The sequence below is a fragment of the Vanessa tameamea genome, chromosome 12 (genome assembly GCF_037043105.1).
Source record: "Vanessa tameamea isolate UH-Manoa-2023 chromosome 12, ilVanTame1 primary haplotype, whole genome shotgun sequence".
NCBI lineage: Eukaryota > Metazoa > Arthropoda > Insecta > Lepidoptera > Nymphalidae > Vanessa > Vanessa tameamea.
This window is the reverse complement of record NC_087320.1, coordinates 3496116-3516628: the sequence shown is the minus strand read 5'-3', so window position 1 is coordinate 3516628 and position 20513 is coordinate 3496116. Positions and strand designations below refer to the sequence as shown.

The 20513-nt window shown below is 30.0% G+C and overlaps 2 protein-coding genes across 2 annotated transcripts; both read left to right on the top strand.

Moving 5' to 3' along the window:
- The first annotated feature begins 5030 nt into the window (after positions 1 to 5030).
- Positions 5031 to 12132, top strand: LOC135193556 (trypsin-7-like). Its single transcript, XM_064216540.1, has 7 exons — positions 5031 to 5206; positions 5615 to 5729; positions 6042 to 6204; positions 8297 to 8502; positions 10203 to 10408; positions 11050 to 11110; positions 11888 to 12132. The coding sequence occupies exons 1-7, from the start codon at positions 5150 to 5152 to the stop codon at positions 12007 to 12009; spliced, it is 930 nt and encodes a 309-aa protein (XP_064072610.1). The 5' UTR covers positions 5031 to 5149; the 3' UTR covers positions 12010 to 12132.
- Positions 12133 to 14048: 1916 nt separating this feature from the next.
- Positions 14049 to 20475, top strand: LOC113393135 (trypsin-1-like). The gene is made up of 7 exons (XM_026629864.2): positions 14049 to 14235; positions 14558 to 14636; positions 15503 to 15665; positions 17760 to 17962; positions 18787 to 18995; positions 20104 to 20161; positions 20282 to 20475. Exons 1-7 carry the CDS (start codon positions 14170 to 14172, stop codon positions 20401 to 20403), a joined length of 900 nt encoding a protein of 299 aa, XP_026485649.1. The 5' UTR covers positions 14049 to 14169; the 3' UTR covers positions 20404 to 20475.
- The last annotated feature ends 38 nt before the right edge of the window (positions 20476 to 20513 follow it).

Sequence of the window (20513 nt, the reverse complement as noted above, 5' to 3'; positions counted from 1 at the left end):
TGCATTTTATTTTTGTCTAATTTATTATCTCGTTGTTTTAATTAAGAAATATTTTGTAAAAGTCACAAAGTCTAGTTTAAGTTTTTTGGTTATTTTTTTAAGATGTTATTAGTGAGTACTAAGTTGTTAATTATTTTACTTTTAGCTGGTTATATAAAATCAAGAAACATAGAATAGTATGTAATTAATACTAATATATGAAACCACTAATTTTCGTGCATTATTATCTCAAGATATACTTTGAGCATCACAAACAAAAGTAAAACTTAAAAACGTTAGAAGAAAACAATATTGTTTACAGATACGTTAAATCCTTTATAAGTTGAATAGCTTACAATTTGTTATTAATATTTTTGATCAGTTTTGAAATGAAAATAACCTCATTATTTTACCAAATATAATGAAAACCTCTTTTGAAAATAGTATAATAACAAACATATTTTGAACTTAAACATAATCCGATTCATTTACTAGACGTAAGTAGTTTTTAGTGTTTTTTAATAATTGTATATATAATGGACAGGCCGGTGGTGCAGATTACCAATAGATATTAAGCGACTGTAGACAACTACCTACGTGTTCAATGTTTTATTTGTACATAAAATGTTAGGAGAACTAAGTTTTATATAGTTTTGTAAATAACAATTATATAATTACTTACATTTTCATTAAAATCATCATTATTAATATCATAAATGTCATCATAAATCATAACCATCATCATTTTTTTAATCATAATTCTGATTATTACCTACCATTAGTTTTTCAGGTATCAGATTTCTTTATGATTAAAATGAATATCATCATCCTCATCATCATAACGTTATAATCATTATTTAACATTATTATAAGTCATTAACTATGAATATCAATTAATAATAAACATAATGGAGTCAATCTTACCTAATTGTTAATGAAAATATTTTTTGTATTTACTTACTAATTGTTAAGAAAAATCGCTCTTTAGGCTATTACTGTGATCTTTGTCACGATGAAATTATTTTAGTAATATCGTTAATTTTAATTGTAAATATTATATTATTTTACCGTAAGTGACTTTTATAATTAATGTTGTTTTTTAATTTTATTTTTAACTGTGCATATTTTATTTTTAATAAAAGTAATGTATTTGTAATATTTAAATAAATTTTATTAGAAATTTTGGTTTATTTTTAACTGACAATCTCCTTTGACTATTGTAAGGGGTTTTCCAATAGGGACGCTTGAACTTTGACAGCTGATTGCGACCATGTTGTTTGAGTGACAGCTGTCAAATGCAGTGTGATATATTCATTCCGTCCTCCCAAACCACCATGGCAGGTTACAGTGTCGAGCAGCACGTGCAAATCATAAAATTGTTTTATGAAAATGGGTCTTCAGTTCGAGCAACGTTCCGCGCACTTCGCCCGTTTTACGGTCGCGATGATCGTCCTGCCGAGTCGACTATCCGTCGATTGGTGGACAAATTCGAGTCAACCGGGTCAGTTAACAATCAGCCGGTTCCCGTGCGTCAACGTAACGCGAGATCTGCCGAGAATATCGCCGCTGTGCGCGACAGTGTCCTCGAAAACCCGCGGCAGTCAATTCCGCGTCGCGCACAGGAACTCGGCCTTTCGCAGACGACAACTTGGCGAATTTTGTGTTGTGACTTGAGCCTGCACCCGTACAAGATCCAGCTGACCCAAGAGCTCAAGGTTAATGACCATAGACAGCGCCGTGTGTTATCTGACTGGGCATTAGAGCAGTTGGAAGTTGACGCCGATTTTGGCAAAAAAATCATCTTCAGCGACGAGGCGCATTTTTGGATGAATGGCTATGTCAACAAGCAAAATTGCCGTATTTGGGACGAGACCAATCCACACGAGGTTCACCAAGTGGCAATGCACCCGCAGAAAGTGACTGTTTGGTGCGGATTTTGGGTCGGAGGCGTGATTGGTCCGTATTTTTTCGAAAACGATAATGGTGTGGCCGTCACCGTCAATGGTGAGCGATACCGGTCGATGATAACCAACTTCTTTTGGCCTGAAATCGAGAATATGGATCTGGACAACATGTGGTTTCAACAGGACGGCGCTACGTGCCACACAGCACACGCTACGATGGAAGTTCTGCACGAGCAATTTCTGGACATGGTCATCTCGCGCGGAGGCGACGTGAACTGGCCACCGAGATCGTGCGATTTGACCCCGCTGGACTTTTTCTTGTGGGGTTTTCTTAAGTCGCAGGTCTATGCCAACAAGCCGCAAACCACCGATGCCCTCAAAGTCAACATACGCCACGCCATCGATCAAATACAGCCCGATTTGTGCGCCAGAGTCATCGAAAATTGGACCTTTCGTGTGCGCGCCACCAACCGAAGCCGTGGCGGTCATTTGAATGATGTCATATTCCATACATAATGGGGTCGATAGACCTTCCAAATAAAAAAAAAATTTCGCAAATATCTCTCCTACATGTATTTTTTTTTGCATTTCAAAGATCAAGCGCCCTTAATGGAAAACCCTTTATATATAGTTTCGTATCATTCTTCGTTTGTATATATTAATTAATGAGGAGTTTTTTTTGTGTTATCTAACTGAAAATGCTACTTAGCTAATATAAATAAAATATATACGACATATAGAACAAGGAGCGACTTTCGGTAAAGTCTTAGTAGATAATACATAGCAGACAACGTCTATCGGCAGCTTTGCTAGTATTTTATAAACTTTGTAAATAAAAAGTTATACATTCTACACTTAAAATACAAATTTTATCCATAACCATCGACAAGAATACTTATTAAACAATGGGAATATGCAACAACTTTGTATATGCACTCCATAAAAATGGATATTTTATATGGATCTTACGCCCTTTTCTGTTTTTGTTATATAAAGTTATCTTTCTGTGTAAAGGGTATCTTAAGTGATATTTAAATGTATATTAATGATACTCAATTACTTCTGATAATAGTAGTCTGGATAATCTAATTGTGGCTGACATATAAGTAATGGATTGTAAACTAAAAAAACGACAACCGTTTGTCTTCGATACCTATCATAATCCGAACTATTTAAAATCTTTGAGCTCGAAATTTCCTGCAGGAATTCTAAATAAAGCATTTTTTTTTAATTTAAAATAGGTAGGCTGATTAGCTAAAAGGTTATCTAATGGTGAGTAGTCATCACTGCTAATAGAGATTCGCACTGTAAGAAATATTGCCCACTATCACATCGTCAATTTTAGGAGGTAAGATGTCATGTCCCAGTCTATTATGTTTAAGCGGTTATAAATGCTAAGTATAGTGATATTTCATACATCGTCAATGTCTATGGGTAATATATATACGCCCCCTTTCTTTTTTTTTTTTTTATATTGGACAACATCACATACATTACTCTGATCCCAATGTAAGTAGCTAAAGCACTTGTGTTATGGAAAATCAGAAGTAACGACGGTACCACAAACACTCAGACCCAAGACAACATAGAAAACTAAACTCTTTCTACATCGACTCGGCCGGGAATCGAACCCGGGACCTCGGAGTGGCGTACCCATGAAAACCGGTGTACACACTACTCGACCACGGAGGTCGTCGAATCGCCCCCTAATGTTCACTACATTTATCATTAGGGGGGCCTTTATGCCAGTCCACCTACCAATTATATTTTAGGAATAATATTGCTGTGTATATTCAAGACTTAATTGAGTAGGAACTCAATGCACCTATGTTATAGGTACAAAATGTTAGGAATGTATAATATTAGTAAAATTGTCTATATCTAAATCACATCGTCTTTGATTAGATTATATATTTGGCAGTGCGCCAGAAGGCTATGTCTATGCCGCCGGATAGAGTAGCAATAATGAGTATATGCTAACTAACAAGACGAACTCAATAGTGATAATTGTTCAAATACACTGAACATTAACAGTAGATACTGGCATGGATGCTTGACTCGTATCGTAATTTGGATTTTCTGAGCGATAATTAATCAAAATATTCGGGTATTATATTTATTTGAATTTGATGCTGAATGGATGCTTTTGCACTATTACTCTAAGAGTTTGGACCTTCGATATATAGAATGAAGATATAAATTGGAATTCATGTCATGGTCTTAAACATTGTTACCCTGTTCCTAGACGAGCTAAACGGGTCAACGCTTATAGCGAGTTTCTTTCACCAAACAAATACGTATTACAATTTCTGATATGCCTTTGCGATATTTTTCTTTCTCGCCAAGTATGAGATGAATTATTGACACAGATTAAGCACATAAAAAGTTAGTTACGCTTTTTCCAATAAGAACCCTACTATCATCGTTTGGTTAAGCTTTCCATATTCTGGCGTTACGTTTATTAATTAATTAATACAGTTTGATAATAAAATTCGATAACTTTAATTCATAGAGTTCGTCGAATTGAAGTATTCATCAAATTAGATAAGGTCTTTAATTTTTAATGACATCGATTTTAATAATGTAACAAATGTCATGGGTAACCAAAATCACTAATCTATTTTGATCTTCAAACGATTACTTATACGTTATTCAAACGTTACTCTTATATTTTCTAATAATAACTACATATTATATATTTTTTGTTTTCAAGGCTTTAATGTAAATATTTTTTTCATTGTCAGTATGTAAATTAGTATGTATATAGTAATTAAGTGTTTCTTAAGATGAATATAAAGAGGCATTAACCGTTACTTGTCGTGGAAAGCGATACTTTCGCTTGGCCACTAGTTTGTGCCAAAAGGATATATGTATCATGCACTAAATTCTTTAAAAAATAAGTCTTAATTACCTATACAAACTAATAGAAAACATATATTAAAGTATGTGTACCTAACTCATACTTAATAATAAATTTAATCTATTTTGTTTTGTACTTCTCTTTTTAATTTGCTTTAGTTGTATTTTTCTTTTAACTAATTTAAAAGCGTAGTTTTTATCGCAAATCAATAGACTTATTAGTGGGGTGTCTCCATCCGAATAACGTACGAGGTCCGTCGACACGGTCGAGCTACCATTTCAGTGTGTGTTAGTTTGTGCGCGCGCGCGACAAGTTCAAAGACGAGCGATGCGCAGGTTGTGCGAATTCTGAATTTGAAGTTTGTTGTTTTTTTTTTGTTTCTTTTTTTTTTTGAACCAGCTGCAGTATGTGGAAGTGCTTTCTTTTCTTTGTGTTTGTAGCCTTTACTTTCATTTCTATTCAGGTTTGTGTTTATTTTATGTTTATGAATTTAAATGTTTCAAAAAATAAATATTATTTATGAAAATAACTTTTATAAACATTTTGGCATTTAAGTTTTAAGGATTTCAACAATATAATATATAATTTGTTTTTATTATTGAATTTACAAACATACTCCAAATTATCTGTAATTTTTTTTGAAAATAGAATATTTGTAATTTTTTTATGAGATATTTCCACTTTGAAAATAGATAAAAGTTGTGTTATAATTAAAAAATATGTAGTACTTAATAACGTAGGTTTGTATAAATACTTCTTTTGGCATTTTTTTATTTGTAGCTGTTAAATACGATTTACGTATTATTTTAATTGTTCATTGCATTATATGCAGTGTTTTTAACTAAATTATCTATTATGTATTATCATATAGGGAGATATTTTGCGGGATACACGTGGCGTGTTCTCGAAGAATTTCTTCGGTGGTGTTTGGGGCAACCGACCACCGTTGCTTGAATCTAACCAGCCGAGGACAACATGCACTTGCAGTTAGCATCCTTTTTTTTTTAAATTTTTCATAGTCTCAGTTCATGAGTTTATACGAAAGGGAGGAAATAATTAAACGTTTACTGGTTTGGTAACCAAAAAGTATTGGATCGTTTACCTAACCTATTAATATTTAAATAAAATTAAAATATTCATAGGTTTGTGTAGTCAAAATTAGAATGTACTATCAAAGAATATTAAACTCGACATTTCCTTCTAAAGATAATTACACCAAATATTAGGCAAATTTGCAATAATGTTTTGAAAAAGCAAAATATTAATTTACTTTTAATTTTAATAATAATATATTCCAGAATGTGGCGAAAGGAATGAAGTATCTCGAATTGTTGGTGGCGAAGAGGCCAGTATCAATGAGTTCCCATGGATGGCGAAATTATCGTACTTTAAGCGGTTTTACTGCGGAGGCATGACTATTAATGACCGATATGTGCTCACAGCTGCTCATTGTGTTAAAGGGTAAATTTATTATTATACTCATTATTTCACAACATTTATTTATTATCTGCATCAACTAAACACGAAATTGCTTTTTAAATAGAATCAGCAGAACGTATCCGAATTATTTATTACTATTAAAACAAATTTAATTTGCTTAAATTTATACATATTCACATCCGTTTTCTAGCTAAGTTGTATGGTTGAGTTATAAATCATATATAAAATTATATTATTAGATTTTATTGCTACATCACCTGAATATCATCATTATATATGTTAATTAAAACATATTGGGGCTATTCTATTAACTAATTGTCAATTTATCGCAATCGAATCAAAACGTAACCGTTAACGCTTTAACGTGTTCACAACGTCTAACGCAACGATACAGTTGCAGTTCGATCGAAGATGCGTCGGAATAAAATCGTGAACGTATCGTAACCGTTGTAAATAAGTAGAATTGGCTCCCTGGTTACAAAATACACGTGGTGTCAGATTTGGTAATTTGTTTTTGTTTATTTTTGTCTGGTCCTTTGGAAATTAATTATGGCGCCCAGCGCAATACAGTGTAACCTTCTAATGGCATTTAAAAACTTTTATATCACAAGTTGTAATAGTCATTTTATTGTTAATATAAAACTTACAACGTTTATACCACAATTAATTATTAATCGTATTTATTGAGCGTAAAAAAGATAGTATTAATATTAAGCGGATGTAAAAATTTAGAATCAAAGTGGTACTAATTGTATTGACGCTATAATTATATTTTCCGTTGATTGATAAAGTAAACAATACACTTTTATTATTTAATTATTGTACGCAAATATGTAATAGAATTTTACATCATTAAGATTCAAAAAAAGAAAAGGTATAGACACTCATTTCGTCAGCTACATTGATGGTTGTATATACGTTTGCTTTGAAACAACCTCACGTGTTTAAATAATTCGAGAAGCCCGAACATTTTAGCAAGTGGCTTTTAAGTATTTACTTAAAACTTAAGAGGATATTGACTCGACACCATCACTTGGAACAAAAAAATCTATTGGTAAATGTTTATTTTACAGAAAAGAATATTAAATACTTTCTAATCGAATGTAATGTGAAAATTAAAGAAATGTTTTGCCTAATTAGGGTTTATCTACATAGTTCAAATTGAGGTTTTTGTCTAAATTGAAAACATAATTGTCAATGTAGGTTAATTGAAAACAAATTACGCAGTCGTTTAAGAGCAGAGTCTTTTGAATATTTAGGATGACGTTGACTCAACAGTGAGAACCTGATAACTTGCGTCAATAATATGCAAATCAGAGGAGAAGTAGAGGACGTTTGACGATTGAAGTTATTCCTTTATTTTGATAAAAATGTTAATGCGTCTCCAAATTGCAGATGAAATCGTATATCATCGATATACGAGTCCGATAACCTGGGAATGGCAAACAAGCCCAGAATAAGTTCTTGGTCCGAATTTTTGAATTCCAATCAGTATCAGTACGTTGACCTTTAAACCGGCCGAGAGGCAGGCTCTAAACTTTGAGTTCAATATCCTCACCTAAATGTCCACATTGGAAGCGTTTGCACGTTTTATTATTTTTTTACGTATCAATGTTTGATTTCTAAACGAAAACATCGCAATGGCTTTTTCGTTAATATATACCAAATGTTAATATGGAAATGTATGTAGGTCGTCAAAGGTTACGCTAGAAGGTATAAGTTAAAAAAACTGCACCGAAGACATTTGTCGTGTCAGGTGCTAGTCAGTGAAAGCGTAAATGAAGCATTAATGGTATTCAAGTCCAAAATATTTTGTAAACTTTCGCTCAATACCGGCACAAACATGGATTTGTAATGTCTTATTGAATAACTGTTAATGAATACAAATTGTATTTACACAAAGCAAACAAATTGACTCCATATTCATATCTACATATCTATATTACATTTAATTAACTATATAAATAAAGGCTATATACTGAAAACTTCAAATTTAAGACTATAATATTCTATATACTCATGTAATGGATACAAAACTGTCTTCATATCAAATTAAAGTTGATAAAATTTGAGTTGAGTTTATTTTATATGATGCATTTATTTTTATTTTCAGCTTTATGTGGTTCATGATAAAGGTTACATTCGGCGAGCACAACCGTTGCAATGCCACCCAGAGGCCGGAGACTCGCTTCGTTATCCGCGCTATTGCCAATAAGTTCAGTCTGACAAACTTCGACAATGACATCGCATTGCTCCGACTGAATGAGAGGATTCCCATGTCAGTCGCCATCAAGCCGATATGTTTGCCAACCGATAGCAGTGAGTTCTTATAACTGTAAGGTAGCTTGTAATCAAACTTTTTTGACAGACTTCTTAGGGACTTATTTTCTATAAAGAAATAACTTTATAACCGGTGATGCGGGTTGCTGCAGGCAGCGCTGGATTGGTAAATCAATCTATGAGTACATACTTATTTTATTTGCGAAGTGTAAAGCTTCGTATTGCGATGTTCAGTTTAACCAGTGAGTGAGCAACAGTAATGTCAGGTACAAGAGACATATTACTATTTTAGACCCCACTATTAATAATACTCACTTATCGCTTATAATCACGGCATTTACAAATTTTTTAAGTAGTTTTGTTTTAATCCTAGTAATTTATATTTTTTATATATGTACGTTGTAGTAAATCTTTGTATATAACATGTAATTTTCTCTCTAAGTAATATAATTAATTATATTTATTACACATTAACATACTTTATAGCTTTATATATGATGATGTGAAAGTTCTATGCGAATGGAATCGGTATTTTTTGCGTAAATATAAACACAATTTACATTAGTGCCCATTTATTAGATTTACAATTTTTAAAATAAACATATATTGTTGGAAAGAAACGAATTTTATGAGTCATACTATAGTTGTTGAGTATAGCTTAGAAGATTAAAAAAATTTATGTAATAATTATACACAGCTTTTGCGTGTAATAGTTATCGAGAGCGTTTCATAGCATTTTATCCAGTTAGTATAATTGATAGGTTAATAAGATATATCTATATCATCACAATATTTATGGCAAAGTTGTATAGAGGCACAATTCGTATGAAGATAGCATATAATTAATTTAGGACCGTTTAAATTAAATAGACAATATCGATTTGAATATGTGATTTAAGTAATATTTTATTTATTTTAAATGAATTTAAGTAAATTGCTAATGTTAATATATATAACAATAAGGACTAATTGCTAAAAAGAAGTAGATTTGATATCTACAAAATAATTGACAACGATTCAATTTTTTGTTTTAGTTCTTTGATTGTTTTCATAGTGTTTATTATGATTGAATGATCACAATTATTTAACATCGAGTAATTATATATATATATATATATATATAAAACCTTATTTAAAATGAAATAGCAAAATAATTATTTAATAAAACTTCTATAATAATTTTCAGAGTATGCCAGAGAGACCTAAAAACGCTAATAAATTGAAAGAGAAAGTGATTAATAGCATTAGATAAATAATTATATGACGTGTTGATATTTAGTTTATAACGCTTAATGAAACGCTTAACCATTTTTTTATGATGCTATTTATATTTTGTGGTGATAAAGTATTATGAATTTTATTCAAAATTTACTTACGTACTGTTTCACCATTTATTATGAAATTAAAATAATTACTAAATTACAAAAAAGTGCTTTTATGAAAATTTATATATAATAATATATTTTTATTTATTTACGCTCATTCGTAGTACGTACTTAATGTTATGATACCTATATTCTATAGTATATTGATAGGTTACAGTCAAATTGCCCTGACTCCATATCTCTACAATGTATTACGTAATTTCATTGTCTATATTAAATTTTATCTGTTAATTATTTGCATTTTTTACCAATAGTTATACCTACATTAGTTATTATTATTCTTAATTCTGTAAGAGATTTAGAGTGGTTCCGTAAAAGCGCTAAATTTTAATCTATACTTTGCGTTCCATACAGCAAATTTGTACGTGGGAGTTAAAGCAGTTGCTTCAGGATGGGGGACTTTGACAGAGGAAGGCAAGGTGTCCTGCACGTTACAAGAAGTAGAGGTTCCAGTTATAAGCAACCAGGAGTGCCGAAACACGAAATATACAGCCAATATGATTACCAATAATATGTTGTGCGCAGGGTACCCAAAAACCGGACAAAAGGATTCTTGCCAGGTGATTGTTGCCAAATGGAATTTAGTTATCAATTCGTTGAACAAGATTGTTTCCGTTTTAATTTATCTGAAAATATAGGATTAAATTAAATGTTAGTTAGGCGTACTCATCATGCAACTTGTTATACCTATGTTAAATTTATGGAAACAATATCTAATATTTATTACAATTATCTAAAATAATAGATATTATTATTTGTCCTTTAATAATAGAAGGTATTTCAACTGACGGTGATCCAATTCAAGTGAACAAAATAATATTTGAATATCTGCTATTGAATTATATTCTAAAATAATTCAATTTAAAATCATAACTAATGTAACAACTCCTTCTGATTTTTAAAAAATAAAACAAAAGAGTACAGAAGAAAAATAATGATTGTATAATCAATCTTTAATTTATATAGAGTTCCAATTTCTTAATATAATTGATATTAAGTTAGTAGAGGTACTTACATTTTTTATCATTTTTTTTTTGCCTTGGTTATCCCTCCCTCATTATTTAGAGATAAAAACACAATATTTATTAGTTTAGAAATAATGAAGTCAATATGCTTCTAAATTGTAACCTATTTCCCTGAGAGTACCTACACAAACAATCAATTTTGGTAGAGCTTGCGATCTCAATACATCTGTTTCCAGGGTGACAGTGGCGGGCCGCTCATCACCGAGAGAAAGCATGACAAGCGGTACGAGCTAATAGGTAATGAATATTGATGTTTCGTTTGCGAATCCTCCTGCGTCCGCAGCTCCCTCTGTAAACAAAGCACATAGCGCCTTTCACTTGCTGATAACACGTGTGTTTAAGTGTTTTGGATACATTTATTTATCTTAACGGTAGATATACCGTAAGATAAATAAATGTCCTGTTTTGTTAAGTACGCTGAAACATTTATATAACACTCTTGGCAGCTTTGTGCGAGTCCTTTACTTACTTGTACTACTTACTAATTAGTTCTGCTGTAATTCACCGTCAATTAATATTGTACGGTGATGAAATTAATTTAATTTAAAGCATTATTTTGGTAATAAGAGTCACTGTGTGGTTTCTTTTATAATTTTAACTAAGACCTTAACAGGTATTGACGTCATTAATTATTTTATAATTTGAAATAAATAATATACTTAATATCCGACATCGATATTTAATTTAATTATAATATTATTATTGTACAATGTACAGCTATTTTTAAGTATGGATTTATACATAGATACTTCTTTAAGTCCTCGATGTAGGTTTTTTCTATTTATTATTTATTTATAGGTATGTACTTTTTTGCACAACAAACTTAGATCATACAAAAGGTGGGCGTAACTCTAATGCATTGCTATCTTAATAAATAAAATAGTATATAAACATATAAAGCAATGATTAACTTTTTTTTTAATATATATTTGTTACATTAAAATCCTAGGCAATTGTTATTTGATATTTCAATCCATTAAAGTGTAACATTAATTTTTAACCGTTGCTTTTCAGGTGTAGTGTCTTGGGGTAATGGATGTGCTCGGTTGGGATACCCGGGGGTATACACGAGGGTCACCAACTATTTAGACTGGATTCGAGAGAATACAAAAGATGCTTGCTACTGCAAGGAATGAAAATCCATCTTTGTAAGCCATAGGTACACATTTGTTACTAAAAATAAAATCTTACAACCCTTATGTAATATTTGATTTAAAGTTCATAATTAAATTCCAATTCTAATTAAGATAAAATCGACCTAATAATTCTAATAGTAAATCCATTTATAAGTACCTATTATTTGTTAAATAAGAATTCTTTCTTAGCTATTCACTGATTGAATTTAACATCACAAATAAAAAATGTTACGGTGTGACCTATATAAAAAAATCAAAACAATTATTGGGTAACTATTTAGTGTATAAATTCATTCGAAATTTGAATATTTTATTAATTACTCTGTTTATTATTTCATACTTCAAATTATAATTATTTATTGCAAATATGTTTAGTTTCTTTAATAATACCTACATTATTAAAACAATATTTGTCTGCGATATAAAAATATATTATAACTTTGTTATTAACAATTAGCATATTTATATTAGTTCTACCGATACACATTATAAAGATACCGAAGGCAAGTCAAAAATTAATTTAGTTTTAAGTCAAGAATTTGTCACATAATCTAAGAAATCATTAATAAGTCATTGACCTCGTGTAAATTTTAAAACGCGTAAATTTGATTTAGTGATATTATTTTAGAGGATGACTAATTCTTGTACAAAGGTAGATAAATTAAATATTGGCTATATAAATCAGATTTTGTAACGGAATTATTGTCATTGCCTATTCTATCTTATTATGTTTGAGTTTATTTTAAATTGTACCAAATATATTTCAATAGGATTCGCTATTATATTATTTTGGAGTGTTAATATTTATTAGTTACAAAATATACGTAATAATGCCATATTAAATAAGCTTAGGTTTAAGTACGACTGTGGAATTACAATGTAATATTATATAAATAAAGTACCACAGTAAATCTGTTGTTTTTTTTAGTTATCACGTGAAATATTTCTGTAAATTCATTAACATTTCATTAAAAACCTGTTTTTTAAAACATATTTGAAATAAAATAAAGCAGAATATATTTATAATAATATTATGAACGTGAAAGTATCTCCGTCTGTTGTTTGTTACCTTATTAGGACTGAACCGTCCATTATGTAATTTAGCCTAGGACCTGGATTCCGGATAAATCATATAATTTCAGAAATGTCTTGTGTGAACCTCTCTTACTCTCGGAGCCTTGAATGCCTCAATTTTGACCATAGGTCCTAGAGGCAAACATAAACATTTATTTGTCACTCGACTACATCAATACATAAATACTCAATCAACCTAGCGCAGTCATAGCGATCTATCTGTATGAAATATGAATAAATAATAAATTATACTATATTGTTCGAAAGATTTTAGACCTTTATTATATAAGTAAGTTTAAAAACGAGTTAATGAGTTAAATTTGGAATACATAAATAAATGCAAAATAAATTTATTATTAATCACACCCATTCTATGTATACAGCGAATTAACTGTTGTTTTTTTATTGATGAATTGCTTTTTAATAATAAATAATATAATTTTAAGCTCAAAATAACATATATGTATGATTTTAGATCACCATTTATACTCTGTGATCAAGAATATACCAGTAATATTTAAAAATATATCTCTACAGTATTTGAAATTATAACTTCAACCGTGTGTATAATCAGTAGGTACAGAATTAGTATCAATAACAAGTTTAAGTGCATAGTTAATTTTCTATCGCGTCTATGACAACGTTAATAAGATTCAAATTACTGATTAATTCATATAATACATATCCACGGGGTCAATGATCCATGAGGTCATTGCCAAATAACATGTTTGAACATATAACTTTGGAGCTTAAAAAGTTGCCCTCAAAAGCTTGTTTAGCACTTACACTGAAAAGCATCTCCTGCTTTAGTTTTTTCTATAAAAGATATATAAATTAAAGTCCTAAATATCGAACGCTAACGGTGTGTTATAGGTGTTATATGTATATTTAGATTTTTGTAACAACGTGCTACATTTTAGGGTGCCCGATATTCATAAGTGCGGTGAGATCGAAGAAATGAGTTAGTGTATCACAAACTTTGTATCCTAAGCACAACGAAGAAACCGTGAATGTGTTAAAGTCGCTTATTGATGATTTTCCTGTCACTTGTTTTATAAAAGTCGTTCGCAACACAAGGATAATAGTATGCTTTTATATTTGTTTTGTTTTCTTTGGTGCGTGTCTATCGGTGCCGGGGATACGTTGAGTAAGGTAAGGCTTTTTTTTATATTTTTTGTGGATTTCGATCTACATTCCGTAAATTGGTTTTTTGCTACGAAATTAAACGAATATAAAAATCGATTTATCGATCTTGTTATAAATTTATGTTCTTCTAATTATAACTAATCACTTTGTAAAAACTATAAATTTGATTAACATAAGGTATTCAAATTAAATATTCTGATTTATATTTTTATGAAGTGACTCTATTTATATTTTGTTTAAGAAACTAATTTAAAATTTTATTTTATCTATTTATCAAATTATTAATATTTTTTTACGGATATAGTATAAATAAAAATGCCTATTTTAGGGTTTGCTAAGAGTTACCGACGAGTATTATGCTTATGGACAACATTCAGAAAATCAGTTGCCGCCATGTAGAGACTGTAGTGAGTATATTTTATGATATTTAATAACATAGAAAGATTTTATGAAGTGTCCTTCTTTTATTAAGATAATGTAATTAAAAAGACATACGATTTTAGAATATTAAATTTGAATTTTAAAATAGTGGTGAAGTCACACCGTTTACTCTCATTCAATTGAATCATTAAATAAATAGTTATTATAAAAATAAGTTATAACTATTTAAACTAAAATATACTTTTAATTGGTTTAATGAGATGTTATATCTATTTGTAAAAGTCAAAGAAAATAATGTTTAAGTTTGTTTTAATAAAAAAACGAAGAGAGAGATTTCTTTTTATTTATCGTAATTCAATTAAAATATTTTGAACTTTGAATGACTAAATTAGAGAAAAATAGTTATATATTTGGAGATGAAAGTATTTGACAGTTTGCTTTTAAATAATATACCCAATTATATAAAAACACAATGTATTTATTTTGTGAATGAGTGTATCATACTCATTTCAATGTAATTTGTAGAAGAAAAAAAAATGACATATAAATAAAAAAAAATATGTTTAATAGATCTTCATAATAAGAAAGAGATGAAAATTGCTTTTGTCAAATAAATAAACTGACTTTAAGTCTCTAATAATATTTAAGATCCTTGCTTACCAAACTCACTTTACCTATTATAATAACATTTGCAAAGTATAAATAATTGCATACAGCATGATCTGTAAGAACCAGTACCAGTGTGAACATTATTATATTTAACACCACGTGGATGTAAAGTTTTGTGATTCGTAAGTACCTTTGATAGACAGAATATAAATTACACATTTATCTGACAAGAATATTCACGTATCTCTTGTATGTATTAGTATAAAACATGAACCCTTTCTAGGTTGCGGTGAGCGCAATGAAGAACCTCGTGTGGTTGGCGGATCTATGTCCGACTTGAATGCCTTTCCCTGGATTGCTCGTCTCATCTACCACAATTCTTTCGGTTGCGGAGCGTCTCTTATTAACGACAGATATGTTATATCAGCTGCACATTGTGTTCGAGGGTAAATATATTATTCAATAAATACTACGAAACGTACTCTTAATGCATAAGCTTTCCACTTTAAATATGTACCACGTTCAATCTTTTTAGCCTAGTCTATTACTTGAAATAGGTTATCCGGTGCCTATATAACTTTCAGTTTAAATTGATTATATTTGGGCTAAAAATATGTTTTGACACAGTAAATAAAATGCGTTGATCTTTACAAAATCGACCTGTTAAAACCTTATTCTAAATTTTGCTCGTGTTTCATAAATAAATGAACATTATAAAACGTTTGAGTAAAAAATAAAAATAGATGTATTTAATGTGTGAATTCGCTTAACGTGTTTAACATTAATGAATTGTTATAGGAAAAACTTAAGGAAATGGCTCGTGGATGAATTGATGCTCGTGGATTAGATAATATTATCATATATTGCATATTCTACGGTAAAATACAAACCGACTTTCTAAAACATATTGCTTATTATTCGAATCACATTTAGTCTTGAGTGGTTAGTCATGCGTCATTGGTCTAGACGCTAAATATTCAATCTCCAGGTCAGGCTGTTAAAAACTTACTGAGTTACTATGTTACTGAGTTTTCTGTCGAAATATTCTCAGTGGCAGTTCGGAGTCTGAAAGTTGGAAGTGTTAACATTCCCGTGCAAAAACACGTAAAGCTGTTGGTCATGCGCCTGAACTCTTTCCAGTCGTAGAGTGAGGGAATGAAGATTTTTTGGGACAGATAGTTTTCTATAATAAGTATCGCATAGTTGGCTAGCCGCCTTTGTAATTGACCGCCGAAGTATACTGTTATACAATAGCCACTACGATTGGTTTAAAATTAAAACATGTCTTAATAAATATATAACCAAGTTTCAATTACTATCTAAAGTTCAAATTTATAAATTTTGGGAATACGCGATTGTTCCTTTTCATTAAAAATTATTAGAATTTATTTCGTATATCATCTAAGGATTCAGTTGCAAGTGAATATTATATAATTTATCGAGTTCATTATCTTGTGTCATCTTTACTGTAGTTTTTGTGGCTCGTCGAGATGTTGCAATATAGAGATCTTCCCATTGGTTATTTATAGTGATTAAAAATAGGATAGGACTTGAAGTATTCCACAATATTTATTGCAATATTGTTGTATTATAAATATACACAATAGGTACAAAATTGAAATCAAATAAATTCCTTAACTTTAACGACTTACTAAAAAAAAATATCAGAGAAAAGGATTAATAAATAAATTTTATTGATATTTTATTTTAATAACCTTTTATTGAATTATTAAAGGCTTAAAAAAACAGGAAAGTCTGCGGCATTAAATCAATTGGCCAGACATTAAAGCCATCGTTTGGAGCAAATTAAATAAAAATCCCTTAAAGAAGCTTATCTCATTTTTCAAACGTTTATTTTTTTAATTGCCTTCGCACTCAATATGGGATCAAAACCTCTTAAGAAGTTAAGTTATATTAATATCCAATTAGTGTATAATATATAAATAAATGTACCTTAATTTAAATAATCATTGTTATCTGTGGAAGAGTTATTATATAAATCTAATATAGTTGACATAAACTTTGCGTTTTATGTCTAATGTATACTAAAAACATTAATTATGTAGTATTAAATTATAAATACTTTTTTAATAAATATGAAGAATATTATGATACATCAATTTTATAATTTGATTCTGTGTTTGTAAAATTTTATCCGCGTCGTAATAACGAAATGGAACTATCATAAGATTAATAAAGATTATATCTGTCAATCCTTTTCACCAATTCTATGTTAACCTGTAGTCATTATTAACACCAAAATATTTCTACATTTCTACATATTGTATGGTTCAATTAAATTTAATAACAGTCATTTCTATTTTTTATACAGAGACTTTATGATATATAATTGAATTGAATTGAATATTTCCAAAGCATAAACTGAAGTTTTTATTAAACATTTCAAATGAATCGAAAATATTATTTACTTAAATTTGTTCTAAATTGTAAGTGATTATTTATTTTGATCATAAGCTACATTATTGAATGAACGCAGCAACTAGTTTAATTAAAAAACAAATACATTTAAAATATTTCAGGTTTATGTGGTTCATGTTTCGGGTGAAATTCGGCGAACACAACCGTTGTGAACGTGTGACTCCTCCTGAAACTCGCTTTGTAGTCAAGATGTACGTCCACAACTTCACATTAACTGAACTGACAAACGACATTTCGCTGCTGCTTCTAAGTAGCCCCATGGAGTATTCCCATGCCATCAGGCCTGTCTGCCTGCCTAAGAACGGTTAGTACAATATAGCAATATATTAATGGAAATGACGACAACAATTATGTACCCATATTTGTTAAACTAATCGAAATAAGCCATTTTTATCTTTATGCGGTATAAATTGATTTCCGTTGAAAGACGTAAGTTGAATCAACTTGGCAGCAATTCTAATACTACGTAATTAATATGACTAGTAAATGATATTGAATAAGAACATTAATCATTATTATTCTTGTGTGCGATTCAAATTGATTCATAATAACATTGAGAAATCAGATTATTTATATTATGACATTTTAAAATTGCTATTACCATTCGTCTTAATTAATTAAAATTACGCGATATATATATTTTTTATTTTAAAAGTAACAGATGTGATATCCTATTTGGATTACATGTACTTTTGTCGTAAAGATATCACTCGGAATTTATTGTTTATAAAATTAAGAATTCTACCTCTTTATTGCGAATCGTAAAAACGTCAAGAAAAGGGTATTTCTTTGTATAATAATCAAATGTCGAATATATATTGATATGTTTTTATTTTATTAGATTACAAAAAGGTTATTAGAAGTGGCCAGTTTTATGTAAAAGACATAAAATGGCACAGGCTTATGTCCGGTTACTATATTTAAAAAATGATTCATATTGATTACCGAAAGCGTCCCAATAAGAAGTGTTAGTTATACGTAGTTTTAGAAACGACTTGAACTTGAGTCGTTAAATATAGGGTTCGGGCGTTAGTCGATTAAAAAAATATATATAAATAGAAGAATTGAGTACTAATGGTATCTAATTGATAAACTACGTTATTGAGAAGTAGTAATCATTTGTTTTAGCGCAAAATCTTTACGCTAGTGCCCAAGTTACTGTTGCCGGATGGGGTGCGGTGGGTGAGACTGGCAGCTGGTCTTGTACTCTCCTCGAAGCAGATCTACCAGTTCTTACTAATGAGGAGTGCCAAAATACGAAGTATAACAAGACGAAGATTAAAGATGTTATGTTGTGTGCAGGGTTTCCAGAAACTGCTCATAAGGACGCATGCACTGTTAGTTTGAAACAAATTTGATATTTTATATTATTTACGACTAGGTTGCCTTAAGGTAATATCATATATCAGACAAATTGATATACACATCTGCTCATTGAGATTAAAAACCAGCTGAACTCATGGCTTAACCCGAGAGATATTTGTAAAACTTCATAGCACGTAAACCTTTTAACCCTAATTTTACCCCCTTGTATCTTGTTGAATTACAATAATAAGAAGCCCATATCCTTTCTTGAGATTTAAGCCTAATCAAAATAAATTAAATTTCATCACAATAAATTCAGTGATTTAGTCGTGAAAACATAACAGACATACAGTTTTACTACCGCATTTATTAATATATGTATTTTTACGGAGAGTTTTATATTCTCTTTTTTGCTGTAACTCGCTTGATGGCATTGCAGCACATCATCTTCTATATTTCGTCCGAACGTGATTCTCAGTGTGGTACCTACTTTTGGAGACTTGTTAGTAACCGTGGTATCGACTCGTCAATATCGTTTAAAGGGCACGTCTAACAGTTGAATCAGAATACTTTAGCTACTATTCTATCCTATATGAGATTAGACTGCTACGACGCTTAGTATGTAATATGAATTTTGTTTTGGTTATTGCCTGAAATCATACTTGAAACTGAAACACATAATTACAATACCTTGCTGTTTATTCTATCAACAAGAGGTAGAATATACGAGCGTGATATCTTAAATAACGAGTTACACAGGGCATTAATAAAAACCAGTAAAAAGTACCAAAATTATTCAAATGTTATGAAAAAAAGCAAACTCCTGTAAAAAATAAAAAGCAAAAGCGTTTTTGATTTTAAAAATTTGAATGTAATTTGGTAACAATTATATAATGATTCTAAATTGCTAAGCTGCTGAATATTGATAGTTAACAATATTGTAGTAATTATTTTGTTATTATTATTTACAAAATTAAGGAAAAACCAGAATGATTATTAAGTATCATTTTTAATATATAAAGGTAAACTTACTCTTTATAAATTTCTTTTTACGATATTATTATATGATTGATAGTCATTTAATAAATAAGTTATTTTTATTATTTTGTTAACATGAAAATATATTTATTCTACTTGCAGGGGGACAGCGGGGGACCTCTTATTAATGAAAATAGCGAGCATACTTATGATTTGATTGGTAAGAAAATTTGATTATGAAATTAATTGTTTCCGATAGTAACCAAGATCCGCTGACATGTAAACAAACATAAGAATTATTTATATATATTAACAGGTTATCATGCCATTTTGTTTACAGGTATAGTATCATGGGGTTATGGGTGTGCAAGGAAGGGTTATCCGGGGGTGTATACTAGAGTGACAAAATACTTGGATTGGATTCGAGATAACACTGAAGACGCCTGCTATTGTGATTATTAGATACTTAAAATGTTTAAACAACTTACCTCGCTTAATTTGCCTCAAATAACATTACTAATAAAATAATATTATTGGATTTGTTTTTAATTTTCATAAACCGAAAGTACCAG